The sequence below is a fragment of the Asparagus officinalis genome, chromosome 8 (assembly GCF_001876935.1).
Source record: "Asparagus officinalis chromosome 8, Aspof.V1, whole genome shotgun sequence".
Taxonomy (NCBI): Eukaryota; Viridiplantae; Streptophyta; class Magnoliopsida; order Asparagales; family Asparagaceae; genus Asparagus; species Asparagus officinalis.
The window spans coordinates 49,882,740-49,896,655 of NC_033801.1; the positions used below are offsets into that span (position 1 = coordinate 49,882,740).

General features: G+C 36.8%; 1 protein-coding gene across 1 annotated transcript; it reads left to right on the top strand.

Moving 5' to 3' along the window:
- On the top strand, positions 318–10,956 carry LOC109819609 (probable mitochondrial-processing peptidase subunit beta, mitochondrial). The gene is made up of 9 exons (XM_020385386.1): positions 318–870; positions 3,586–3,750; positions 3,909–4,046; positions 4,153–4,304; positions 4,413–4,521; positions 7,194–7,292; positions 7,856–7,921; positions 8,005–8,112; positions 10,555–10,956. The coding sequence occupies exons 1-9, from the start codon at positions 634–636 to the stop codon at positions 10,639–10,641; spliced, it is 1,161 nt and encodes a 386-aa protein (XP_020240975.1). The 5' UTR covers positions 318–633; the 3' UTR covers positions 10,642–10,956.

Sequence of the window (13,916 nt, forward strand, 5' to 3'; positions counted from 1 at the left end):
GTGAGAAAAGGTCCCCGAAGGAATCGAAAAGTTGCACGCGTCTGAAGAGCCTCCCCCGACACCAAATTATCACTCGCAAAACGCTCGCTTCCGCAGCTCCTCCTCCTCGATCCGCTTCCCCACTTCCTCAACCTCAAACCCTAACCCTACCCCTGCGAAAAAGGGAAGAAGGGAGGAAAATAAAAAATGGCGACCCGCAAGCTTCTAGCCCTAGCCCGATCCCGACGCAGACCTTCAAGCCTCCCCTCCCTCCGATCTTTGCCGCGCTCCGCGCACCGCGATCTCCACTCCTCCGGCCCCGGCGAGATCTCCCTCCTCCACTCCCACCTCCCTCTCGGTGCTTCACTACGATCGGATGCCGCCGCGCGTCAAATCGAAAGCTCCAGCGCCTCGAGAATCCGGATCCCCGCTTCCTCCGCTACGCTCCCTCCACCCGACCCTAGCGGATCACACCGCCATCCTCTCAGGCCCCCGAGACCCGCGTCACCACGCTCGCCAACGCCCCTCCGCGTCGCCACCGAGTCCATTGCCTGCAACACGCGGACTACGAGCGCACCGGTCGGCGTGTGGATCGACGCCGGATCTCGGTTCGAGACGGACGAGACCAACGGCACTGCCCACTTCTTGGAGCATATGATATTCAAGGGGACGGAGACGAGGAGTGTGAGGCAGTTGGAGGAGGAGATTGAGAACATGGGGGCTCATCTCAACGCTTATACGTCGAGGGAGCAGACTACTTACTATGCCAAGGTTATCGAGAAGGACGTGGGGAAGGCGGTGGAGATCTTGGCTGATATTCTTCAGAACTCCAAGTTTGATGAGGCCAGGATCTATAGGGAGAGGGATGTCATATTGAGGGAGATGGAAGAGGTACAAAAAATCATTTATTTTTTATATATGCAAAATTATTATTATTAATTTTCTATTCTTGCTTATTGTGATGTTGAATTCTGACTGCTGTTGGTTCTGTAACCGTGCATTAATTATTTTATACTGAAGAGTTATAAAATAATTCAGCACATATTCTTTCATTTGGTTAACAAATTTGATTTTTATAGTTTAAGCACTTCCAATCAGAAATATTTTTATTCTTAATATATAAATCACTATTACAATCGATGAAAATATATTCATTTATCTCAATATTAATAGTTATTACCAAATTTCATTCTTAACTATGTATACAAATAACAATCAGTGTTATCGAGGCGCAAGGCGCAATGCGGGGCGCAAAGGTCCCTTACGCGCACCATGCGCAAGGCGCACAACAAGGTGCGCGCCTCACTAACTGAGGCGCATAACTCAAATTAATATTTGCCAACATCATAAGACAGAAACATATAAGCAACATATTAGTTACCTACATCCAAAATTATGAGAATATCAACTTAAATCATCAAATTATGCTAACTGAATTTTTAAAGTAACAAAAAAGATACAAGAAACATGTATTTAAATCATCAAATTAAGTGATTAACAATTATGAGCATATGTTTATAAATTGTCACATAAAAAAACTAAGAAATATATAATTAACAAACATGACTGTTTATAATTTTTTAGTTAGTATTCTTAATTGATATTTGCTATCTAGCTTGAAAAGTTAAAGAATGAATGTAACAATTACATATTTACATGTTCATAATTTGCTAGTTAGCATGCTAATTAGAGAAGAAAGTTACAATTAGCAAACAAGTATATTAAATTACTAATTATTGTTTCCTTTTTATAGGTTAAACATGAAAATATGAAAATAGATTAGCAACTAGTAAGAAAGAGTATATTACATGATATAAATATGTAATTATGTAAATTATTTAAAAAAATAGAAGAAAGAGTATGTTACATAACACAGGTGCGAGGCGCACGTGAGGCGCGCGCGAGGCGCACGCGAGGCGCGCGCCTCGCTGCGTGCAGCGCCCCGCCTCGCATGCGGGGCGCATTTCGCCCAGGCCGAAGCGCCTCGCGCCCGGGGCGCGCGCCTCAATAACACTGATAACAATAACAACAACAAAGCCTTTATCCTTAATGTTTGGGGTTGGGTACATGAGTCATACTCTTCCATTATGTTCTATGTATATAAAAGATAATATCTATTTCTTAAAAGATAATATCTAGTTCTTGACTATGTTTATAAAAGATAAATATCTATTTCTTAAAAACATGCAATTATTTTGTAACCATTTAATTATTGAAAGTGTATTAACATGGTTGGTTTTCCCCCCTTCTTCCCACCCACACATAAATCGTATACCCCAATGACAACACAATCTACACCCACTCCCTTTGTCATTAGTCCACATTCTCTTTCTCCATGTTCCTTTTCTGCCGTCTTCTTCATTTGACTTATAGTCAGTTGCTCCTAGTCCTACCTGTGTTGTCAATGCGCAAGGCGCAATGCGAGACGCAGAGTATCTTTACGCGTGCATGCTCCAGACACAACGCAATGCACGCGCCAAGTAATGTGAGGCATACACCGCACACATAATTTTTCAAGATAGATAAACAAGCACAAAAAAACATGTTTAGGAATTCACATAAAAAATATGTCAGGACAAATAAGATCTTACTACCAAATCACAATATAAGGTCTTAATTTCTAATGCTGACACATCCAACATAGTGGTAAAGTTCATAATTTTTCAAATCAAAATCACGACTAATATCCAAGCAAAATTAAATAGTAAATTAGGATTAGTTTGGGTCCTCAATTGAAGGCTACTAAAAAGGGCTATTGGATTTGTTTTATTTTTTTGGGAAATGGGTTATTGACTATAAAGACTCGATTGAAATGTTAACGAACAAAATATACAAGGCTATGTACTAAATGCACCTTGTGCAAAATTGGGATGCTTGCGAGGCGCAAAAGGGGCTGCTACATCAGATGCAGAGCGCTTCGCCATGCCCCGCATCGCAGGCCGCATGAGGCGTAGTAGGATGCACGCCTTTGAAACACCGAGTCTGATGACTCAATCATCAACCCAAAACATCTTTTGATTTTTTATTTCAAAATTGAAATCAGAAATTTGATATATGAATGACAAAACTTGGGTTTGAATTCAATATTATGACATTTACATATTCCGTTTTTTTGCTTAATCCTCTATAATTTGTGTAATTTATGTACACTGTTATGTACTTATCATTCTTACATTTTTTTAAAGTTTACTTTCCATACTCATTCTGAGACTTGAAGAGTCCAAATTTTTTTAAAAAACTTTCTATCAGGAAATAACTTCCAATTATAAATCAATTATTGTTTTACATTTTTCTTATGTCATATTACTGTAAGAATGTAAATTGTAATGTGATCTCTTATATTTCTAGTTCCCATGGGAGTTGAATGTGAGCTGGTAATTGCTAAAATATAAATGTTCTTGTATTTGGTATGTGAAGAATCATGATGAAATTGGTGAGTTGTAAACTATCCCCGAGTGTCCTTTTGCAGTCAACTGTAAATTGATCCTGTAAATTTTTTACTTGTAGTTTTGAAGCATGAAATTTGTTTTATTGCATCAGAGAAATATGATAGATTAACAAGTTTGCCCATGTAATTATAGAATTTGCATTATTGCCTTTTTGTAGGTCGAGGGACAAACTGAAGAGGTGCTATTTGATCATTTACATGCAACAGCATTCCAGTACACCCCATTAGGAAGAACTATATTGGGGCCTGCTCAGAACATCAAGACAATCACAAAAGAGCATCTTAAAAACTACATTGCAACTCATTACACAGCCCCTAGAATGGTAAAGGATGATACTTGAATGAAGTTGATTATGTGGTTATTTCTCCTATAACAGAATTTGCTGAATAATTGTTCTATCTTGTTTGGAACATTTGGTAGGTATAATACCTGCTATTTTGAGGAAAGTTGATCAATTTCTTCTTTACATTATGCTATTAGGTTATATCTGCTGCTGGCGCAGTTAACCATGGAGCTCTAGTCGACCAGGTGAAGAAGCTGTTCACACATCTTTCAGCTGATCCGACCACTGCATCTCAGTTGGTTGCAAAAGAACCAGCTACCTTTACTGGTTCAGAGGTCCGAAATTTCAATTTGTGTACCTATCTTTATTTCCTATTCGTGTATACTTGATGTAAGGTGGACCTCTTTGATCATGCTCATTACTTCATGTCGTGAAGCTCAGGTCCGGATAATTGATGATGACATGCCACTAGCACAGTTTGCTGTTGCTTTCTCCGGTGCACCCTGGACAGATCCAGATTCAATTGCTTTGATGGTCATGCAATCAATGCTAGGTTCTTGGAACAAGAATACTGGTGGAGGAAAGCACATGGGGTGGGTTTTCCATCAAATTTGGGATTTTGTTTAATTATTATATTAATGGATTCATCATTCATTCTCCTAATTTACACTCCAATTGATTGCTTCAAAAATGTCGAGCAGTTCGGAGCTAGTCCAGAAGGTTGGGATCAATGAAGTAGCTGAGAACATGATGGCTTTCAATACGAACTATAAAGATACTGGGCTCTTTGGTGTTTATGCAGTTGCCAAGGTTAGTGATTTTCTAGTTTCTTTTTACACATGGAAACTGGTTATGGTATGTATTCAGCTTGATAAGGTTGTAGAGAATGTGTTGTTTGGATATCCAGTTGTTGGACGCAATATAGTTGTGCTCATAATTTCTCTTTCTCGTCTTTACGGGTTGTATTCAGCTTGACATTGTGGTATATGCTCTTCATTTTCTTTCGTTTCCAGTTAATTTATCATGTTATACACAAGTTAATAAATTTTGCAGGGGATCTCTTGTGCAATGTATTGTATTGGCTGCAACAAATGCTAGCTTAGTGTACAAAACTCCTTTCATTTCTTTTTTTCGCGTGAGGAACCTTGGTTTTGTACTAGTCAAGTAAACCCGAGGTCTGGGGCCTCCTTCCACAGTCCAGACCCAGGTGAATAGCACAAGCTTTGCAATACCTAATAATTAGACATTGGCGATATGCATGCCATAGACACGGAACGGCCATTGGCCTTTTGAGCCTAGGCCCCAATCCCCAACTACTAGGCCGCTATGCAGGGAGTTCCTTTCATTCCATTTCTTACGTGGAGATTTTATGATATTCTCGTATATTCATTTTCTCCCTCATGTGCTCTGGTTGAGAGTAAAAGGAATCAGTGATTGGTTGAGCTGTAAAAAAAAGATGGGTAGGTCTGGTGTTTTTTACTGTAGGTGGCATAAAATACATTGTTTCTTGTTTAATTATTTTCTTTAAAGCTGCAGCTTTTGCTACTTTATTATTGTTGTTATTTTTATTTGCATAGTTGGCTTAATTTGCTAGACTATTACTCTGGAATGATATAATATCAGAAATATGAAAGCGTGGCTCCCAGAAATGTTGCTTCTGTAAATTGAACTGTGGGTATCATACGATTCTGTAGCTACAGGAGTTACAGTGATATTTTTCCTTTGGAAAGGAATTGGGTTTTGTGGGATTCTTAGTACATTGATTAAGGTGCTAGACTATTCATACGACAAACTATGTGTCGAGACGAAGTTAATCTATTGGTGATTATATGATATGTAAAGTTTAGTCCAAGGTAGGTGTAATGGAATTCTGTGATGATGCTAAGATTTTTTGCTTGTACATGTAGATCAGTACTCCACGTGGATGCCTCATACTGCTGCCTGGTCTTGACAAGCTAGTTTAATGATGAGACATTAAAGTGTGTGGATAGCTCTCAAATTTGCCTGTAAATTTGATTTTAAAGTATCATTATTTTTTTCAGATCTAAACTTTTATTTTGCAACCTATTAAAAGTTCACATGCACAAAAGGATAATTATTATTTTGATCATATTGTCCTTGTTATTATAAGTTTATTTTTATCTTGAAGTTGCAACACACTTTCCTAGAGTTTGAAAATGGCACGCTACGGGTTTTTATCTTGTCAACTGATGCAAGGTAACAAAGGTTACCTAAGAACATATCAACAAGGTTAAGTACGGATTATGATTTAACATTATATTTGACCTTCAGCTGGGATGATGAGGCAGTCGAGAGATGTCATTTCCAGACTAATTTTATTTGAATTTATTGGAAAGCAATGATGCCTGATATGTGATAGCAAGTAGGATTGGACTTAGATTAGATTGAATGAATCATTTTTTTTATTTAACAAGTTTTATCAGATTAACAAAGAAGATTCTCATCAAATTAGTGAATTAGAGTTTGCAAGTCAAAAAATCATTAATACTACATATATCAAAGATTAGTATCAAGAAGAGAAGCTGGATATTGTGATGGTAGTTTGTAGTTACGGTAATAAGCACTATAGGTAGTTCCACTGCTGCTGTCAAACAATTGGGTTTTGTACGATTAATATATTTATTAGCTTGCAATAAATTTTCTTAGTTGGGTCAGATTGTGTTTTAGATTTACTAGTTTGGAATAGTAAGAAGACGAAGGAGTGAACTAACTGATAAGGGGATGGTGCATATGATGAGTCTGGGAAGACAGAGTAGGACATGGAGACCAAAGTGGTTATTAGGTTGTGCTTACCACTGAGAGAGTGGGATAAATAACGGCGTGGGATTATGAATAGGAACGAAACTGTTGCTTTCAATTAATGCTGCTGTTATGATAGCATGGATACTGGATAGCTTTTCTTTATATAGTTAACTTACTGTTAGAATATAATCTTCCTGCTTTAATACAATAGAAATACACCACAAAAAAGTTTTAACAACTATGAGCTAGTTATTTATGATGTAGGATCTCACGTGATCAACCTGTCATCTTGGGTTTGCATATTGCCTTTTGGCCTGATTCTAATCTGTCAGAGCAATTGATATCAGGTTGCAAAGACAACTGGCACCCCATTTCTGTATCATCGTGACCATCCTTTTATATGAACCACAAAAGCTAGGGTGCAGCTGTTCAATGTCCTCTGTACCATCTTTGCTTGGTAAACTTATTTATACACAGTATGTTTAGCCTTATTGTGCTGTGATTTCTCCATCCTCCACTTGTTTCCTTTCCTAGTTTAGCTGATGATTTTCTTTCAGTAACGTAGTCATGCTTATGCTTCCAAATTTTTATCACTTCTTGATCCATGGATGTGTGAATTAGTACTGGGGTTATGTGAATATCTAGGTGCCTTACCTCTGTTCTTGTCTATTGTTGACCTGCAATAACATTTGTTTGATCACTTCTTTTTGTGTCTGCAGCCAGATTGCTTGGATGATTTATCGTTTGCGATTATGAATGAAATTAGCAAGTTATGTTATCGGGTTTCAGATGCTGATGTTACTCGTGCGCGAAATCAGGTATCTCATTAATATGTTGGTACTCTTATCCACTGCTCCTCTCCAACTTATAAGGGAACTAGAAATGTATAACTGGAAGTTATTATTGCCAATGATATTGGGCTGCAAGCTAAATATTAATACTTTAATAGGTTATATTTGATGCCCAACCCTGAAATCATTTCAGTTTATCCTGTCAGATCCATCACAATTTTGTCAACCAGAAGTCTTTGTTGCTTGTGTAGTGTTGGAAACCTTTTTTTTTCCTCCTCAACTTTCAATGGAAATGCATAAATTATGCTGTGACATGATTTGCTTGGTAGATCTGGCAATTATGATAGATAATTATACAGTGTCTTATTGCATAATTTTTTTTGCTCAAAACATTGCATGAAACTGCGACTGGAGCATCTTATGAATTTTTCTATACATGAATTTTCCTTTTATAGGCATCCATTATGGAAGATGGCTCATTGGGCTAAACCATTTGGGGTTCTGACTTAGAACTCTTTTCATAAGCATAACATTTTGTATTGTCTTTTCAGTAAGTCATTTTGCCAAATTGATGGATCTCCTTTTTACAGTTGAAATCTTCTCTCCAACTTCACATTGATGGCACTAGCCCCATTGCTGAGGATATTGGTCGCCAGGTAAATTTTGATATATTTCTGAAATGGAAGCTTCTGTCTTTTCCATCCTTTAGATTAACTTGACCGATATATCATTTTTGCAGCTTCTGACTTATGGGCGCCGAATTCCAGCGGCAGAGCTTTTTGCAAGAATTGATGCAGTTGATGCTCGCACTGTCAAACGTGTTGCAAACCGCTTCATATTTGATCAGGTACTACTAATAATTGTCTTATTTGATAGAATAATAGTAGAAGTTCCTCTACAAGGCAAGCTATTTGCCAAAGGTTTAAGAAAATGAGCTAAGCTAATTCGTTTCAAATAGAGAGGGATTTCTTTGGCAAAGGTTTAAGAAGACAGGGTTAAAGAAATGAACTAAGCTAGTTAATCTGCTTCAATTAGAGAAGGATTAAATTGGCAAACTTATTATACTAAGTATTTTTCTCATTCTGAGTGTTTTGGAAGAGGAGGGTTACTAGAACTTTCTTTATAGTAAAACCCTTGCCATGTTCCATGTTTGATTTTTTGATAGCCTATTTCAAATAGTCTGGACCTACCCCCTATGTTTGCGTCTTCATCCAGCCCGATTATTTTGATGATGGACTAAGTTATCCTCAAAATTGGACTAAGTTAATCCCCCTTCCCCAACCCAGTAAATAAATAAATAAACAAACATCTTAGGCCAGTCCCGATTAAGATTACCTGAAAAAATGCCCTTCCTTTTTTTTTTTTTTTTTTTTTGGTGTTGGGGTTGAGCTAAGTCTAGAAAAACTTTTATCATCTTGGACAAGTATTCCCACAGTTTCAATCAATCCATTATCCTTTGACTTTTTGAGTGTCTGCAAGATAATGGGCAATTAGAGATAAACACCTTAATTCATAGGGAAAATATCATGCTTGCATACAAGTAAACAACAGTACGGTTTTGCACCACCACATGAGCATTTCTTAGAAGCATCATAAACAATTAGATATATAACAAAAATGAAATTAGAGCACCAACCAGATTAATGGTTATGCTTTGAATGTTCTCTATGGTACATCAGACTTCTTGTCGCAACAAATATTTACTTGGTTTCAAAGTTGATGGGGGTTATCTACAACATTTCCAAACATAGTGTTTACTCAGATAAAAATAGTTAAGGGGGAGTTTCCTGAGATACCCCATAGTTGAGGGGGTTTTCTAAAGTTAACCCTCTTTGAAATTTAGGGCGGTTTTCATGAACCTCAAAATTTTACCTTGATTTAATTTTAAACCCACCCACTTTCACATAGTTGTTTAGACCCAAATATTTGAAACCATTTACTCAAGTTGCAGTGTTCCAGAATGTATTTCATAAAAAATTCACAAATCCCTAAACTATCCGTTTCTCTCTTCTCCAACCTAAATCTCCCCAACTCCACTAACCCTCTCTGCAGCCTGAGAACATCCTCGCCACCTCCTCCACGAGCTTGACCTCTCCTAATCCCTTTCCATGTTCCTCTCTGGCCAACTCATTGGCTGCCTCCTCCTTTGTCCTCTCTCTGGCCAACTCATTGGCTGCCTCCTCCTTTGTCCTCTCTCCTTCCCACAGCCTCTGTCCTCACCTTGGCCCTCCAAATTTCCTCCTCACCCCTTTTAACTCTGGTCATCATCTGAGGTCTCCAGTTCGTCATGGATGGTCATCCATCTTTGGGTTTGGAATTCACATACTTCTTTTAGGAATATTCTTCACTCCTTGATGGCATTGCCAGTTCTATGATTTGGAACTTTAGATGGAAATGGTCGTTTGCTGTACCGGGTTTGTGATGATTGTGGTAGGCTTGCATGTTATGCGTTATTGGTCATATGTCCATGGGAGGTTGGGTTAGAAGTGAAGATTATGGAGCTGGTGATGAATGAGGATGCTGGGCTTCTTGAGGAGAAGAGTGTGGAAGCGGAGGAGAGCAAACTTGCTAGTTCTGCTGAATGTTCTGGGTGAAGATGTATGGAGGGGGATGTGATTGTGGACTGTTGGGTGTACTGTATTATTGTTTCCATCCGACCCACGCACCTTGTTGGGCACATGTGAGCTATTGGGACTTTGTTACGTGAAACCCCCAAAGTGGAGGGGTAAATTGTCTAAGGACTTTTATGCGAAAGTTTCTTATGCTAAAGTTTGGGGTCATAGGGTTTATATACTTTGTTATGTGAAACCCACAAAGTGGAGGGGTAAATTGTCTAAGGACTTTTATGCGAAAGTTTCTTACGCTAAAGTTTGTGGTCATAGTGTATGTATGTATGTATATGTGTGTACGACAAACTGAAAATATATCGAGGATGGGGATGTGATTGTGGGTTGTTGGTAGTATTGCAGTATTGTTTTCATCTGAGCCACGTATCTTGTTGGGTGCACGTGAGCTGTTGAGACTTCCCACAAAGTGTAGGTGTAAAATTGTTTTAAGGGATTTTATGCGAAAGTTTGGAGTCAAAGGGCTTTTTTATATAACCAACTGATATCCCTGATGAAACTTCCTTTTAGGCACAACAATCTTTTTATATAGATGATATCCCTGATGAAACTTTCTTTTAGGCATGATAATCTTTTCAATTTGATTATCTTCGATTTTCGAAATTCAGTGGGTAGCTTTTTATGGTAGCCATTTCTCTTATTGTCTTGCCATTTATGTTCTGTAGGATGTTGCGATCGCTGCAATGGGACCAATCACGAAGCTTCCTGACTACAACTGGTTTAGGCGTCGCACCTACTTGAACCGTTACTAGTTTCTTTTCTTCCCTTTTCCTTATTATATTTATGTTCTTCAAGTGAACTGATTCATGACTGCGCTTGAAGTCTCATTCTACTCAGGCTGCAGCGATGTTTAATACATCATCAAATCCTTTGGTGAACCAAAGTTTGTTAATTTCATTTTTGTTTTAATTTTGGTATGTGACATCTCTTTCGCAATAATTTGTTTTGGATAGGTGACAAGGTGGCCTATGTAGAAAACATTGACTTTAAATTCATTCTTCTCTACACATTTAGAAATTAGCCATGTTCTGAAGCCCGAATAAAAATTATAATCATTTTCGAATTTATCGGCTACAGTATGGATGATACCCTGATCTCTTGTTATTTTGATGTCTGCAAGCGAGAGGGATGCGAATTTCGCTCTCAAACTATTGTTCCACGGCTAGCGTGTTTGTGTGATCTTCTGTTTACCTTTCTGCCTACATAAACTTTTAGAGATCTATAATAAAGGAATGGAAATGAACTAATTTCAGAAAAGAGAATCGATACAAGATTTTCTGAAGGGAAATTTTGCAAAATAGACCGTTTTTGTTAAATATTTAGCAAAATAGACCACTTTGTTAAATATTTAGCAAAATAGACATTTTTTTGGCCAATAGGCTAAAAAGAGGTCGATTTTGAAAAACTGGCTTCAGAAAACATACGGGACTAATAGTCCCGTATGTTTAGAGCCAACAAATTTAGTGATTAGCGAACTCAGAAAATATACAGGACTACGAGTTAAAAAATTTTTATAACCCCTCTCCCAAGCAAAGCGCACTGGTACCCACTCCTTCAAGCAATGGTGTTTGGTTTATACTTTTTTCCTAAAAACTTTTAACTTGATTGATGAACATTCTTTAAAAAGTTTATTAGACGCCTCATTGCTTACTATGATTCTTGTTGTTGAGCTCTAGGAGAAGAATCTTTTAGCAATTTTATATAGGTTAAATTAAAAAAAAAATTCTCAATTTGAACTATTATCAGATAACCCCTACATAACCTTCAGAATATTAGAAAACACTCTTTTAAGTTTAGAGGTTATAAAAAAACACTCTTTAACTTTAAGATTTTTCCAAAAAAAAAAAAACCCTCTAAAAGCATGAACTATAATTTTCAATTGCAAAATATCCCATTGCATAATTTTACACAACCAAGTGAAATTACGACAAATACTGTTAGTGGATTTTCTAATAAAATCTTGAAGTTAGAGGAGGTTTTCTGATAACGCCTACACTTGATAGGGGTTTTCTGATATTCTGAAAGTTATGGAGGGGTATCTGACAATCATCCAAAGTTAAGGGGTTTTTCTAATATTTATCCAAACTTTCAATTTTGGAGCTACATAATGAGGAGGGAAAAAAGGACATAGATGGTAAAAATGTCCTCTCTTCAAGTTAACTGATCTTTATAGGAATGTTCCGAACAAAAACTTTCACAATAATATGAAGCTTGTTTGGATGTTCATTGTTTGATGGAAATTGATGATCATATTTTTATTATTATTTTTTACCCTCATTATCTATTTTGTTTAAATAAAAATATCACTAATAAACATGTTTTATTTTAATTTGCACATTAATGAAGAATTAATAAACAAAAGCTCAAAAAGAACTCAAATTTCCTTATTTTTTTAACCTTTTATTGAAGCTCGGGATCAAACCAAGCAATGTACAGAAGCCGAATAAACTAGGGCTGAACATGGTTCGGTCCAAACCGAAAAAACCGACCGAACCGATCCGAACCGACCTGGAAAAATCGGTTTTATGAGTATGGCGGTTCGGGTCGGTTTGAAAACTTTTTAACTCGAACCGACCAAATATAGTGCAATACTACCCATTCTGATCTCAAACCCTACCCGACCCGTCCCCAAAGAGTCAAAGACTCAAACCCTAAACTCATTTTCTGAATCATTATGGGTTAAAAATAATATCATTATATCAGTGTTTAATGCTTCATAATCTCCTACTTTGTTGATATCTTTTTTTCTTTAACACAGTTTGTTGTTTGATAAGAACTTTGATGAAGTTAGAACTGAACAAACCGAACCGAACCGCACCGAACCGACTTGCAACAGTTCGGTTCGGTTTTGAATTATAGGCGGTTCGGTTCGGTTGTTCAAATTTTGGTAAAAACCGAACCGAACCGACCGTTGCACACCCTAGAATAAACTATGATCAAATATGAAAAGAAATCAAGTGAAACTCATGTTCAAGATGTTAGCTACAAAGAAACGTTGATATCTCTCAATCCGGAAGACGGAATTTAACATATAATGTATAAAAATTGCTTATCTCGACGAGACAGAGCTAACTGCATTTTTAGAATTTTCAAATTCCAATCGGCCGACCAACCGATTAGTCAACTGATTGGCTGACCAATTGATCCGTAACAAACTCGTTTTATGGCTAAGATTTGATACTTGGAGCCCAAGTAAAATCCAATGGTTCTCATTCATTATTGTAGGCTATAAATAGGAGTAGAGGGTGAGGGGGTTTGGGTGTGAAAAATTTTGTAAAACACATTTTGGAGAGGAGTGTTACTCTTAATTGAGAAGACCTTCCAAAATTATAACATTTTGTTGTAATTAATAAAAGAATTTTTTTACCTCTTCATATTCTTCTGTTCTTCTCTTTATTTGATCATGAAGATGAAGATGAGATGAATATGAAGATCAAGATGAAGATTTGCCTTCATCAAGAGGCTAGAATCCTCTTGGAATGTAATTTTTTTCTTTTATCTTTTTTATATTCTTGTAATATATATTTTTTGTTTTAAATATTTAACGGGCTAGAACCCTCTTGAATTAGATTTATTTTGATGCATGGTAGAGTAGATTTACTTTCAATGTCTTTATTTTCTTGCATTTATTTTAGTATAGATTTACATTTTTGCATAGTTTAGATTTCCTTTATTGTTATTTTCTTTTTGCGTCTAATTTAGATATTTACTTCTTTGTTCTTATTTTTTTATTTTTGTAATTAGTCTAGTTTTCTTCCTTCATACTCTTTAATTTTTATTTTGCTTTTATTTTATAAGATGTGGAACTAAATCCTTGTAGGAATTCTAGAATTACATGAAACTAGTTCAATTTCTTTTTATGAATTATGAATTAATACTCTCTTGTGCTTAACATGATCATGTTTAGGATAATCAACTAGAAAACTAATTGGTAGAAAAAGAATTGGATAATCAACTAGAGAACCAAATTGACGGCAGACCTAAGAATCTCGACTTAGGCGACTCGTCGAGTCAATATCTCCTTAGG

Coding starts and splice junctions, on each gene's coding strand:
- LOC109819609 (XM_020385386.1), top strand. CDS start 634: ATGATATTCAAGGGGACGGAGACGAGGAGTGTGAGGCAGTTGGAGGAG. Junction 4,047..4,152: donor CTACCTTTACTGGTTCAGAG/GTCCGAAATTTC, acceptor CGTGAAGCTCAG/GTCCGGATAATTGATGATGA. Junction 7,293..7,855: donor TTACTCGTGCGCGAAATCAG/GTATCTCATTAA, acceptor TCCTTTTTACAG/TTGAAATCTTCTCTCCAACT.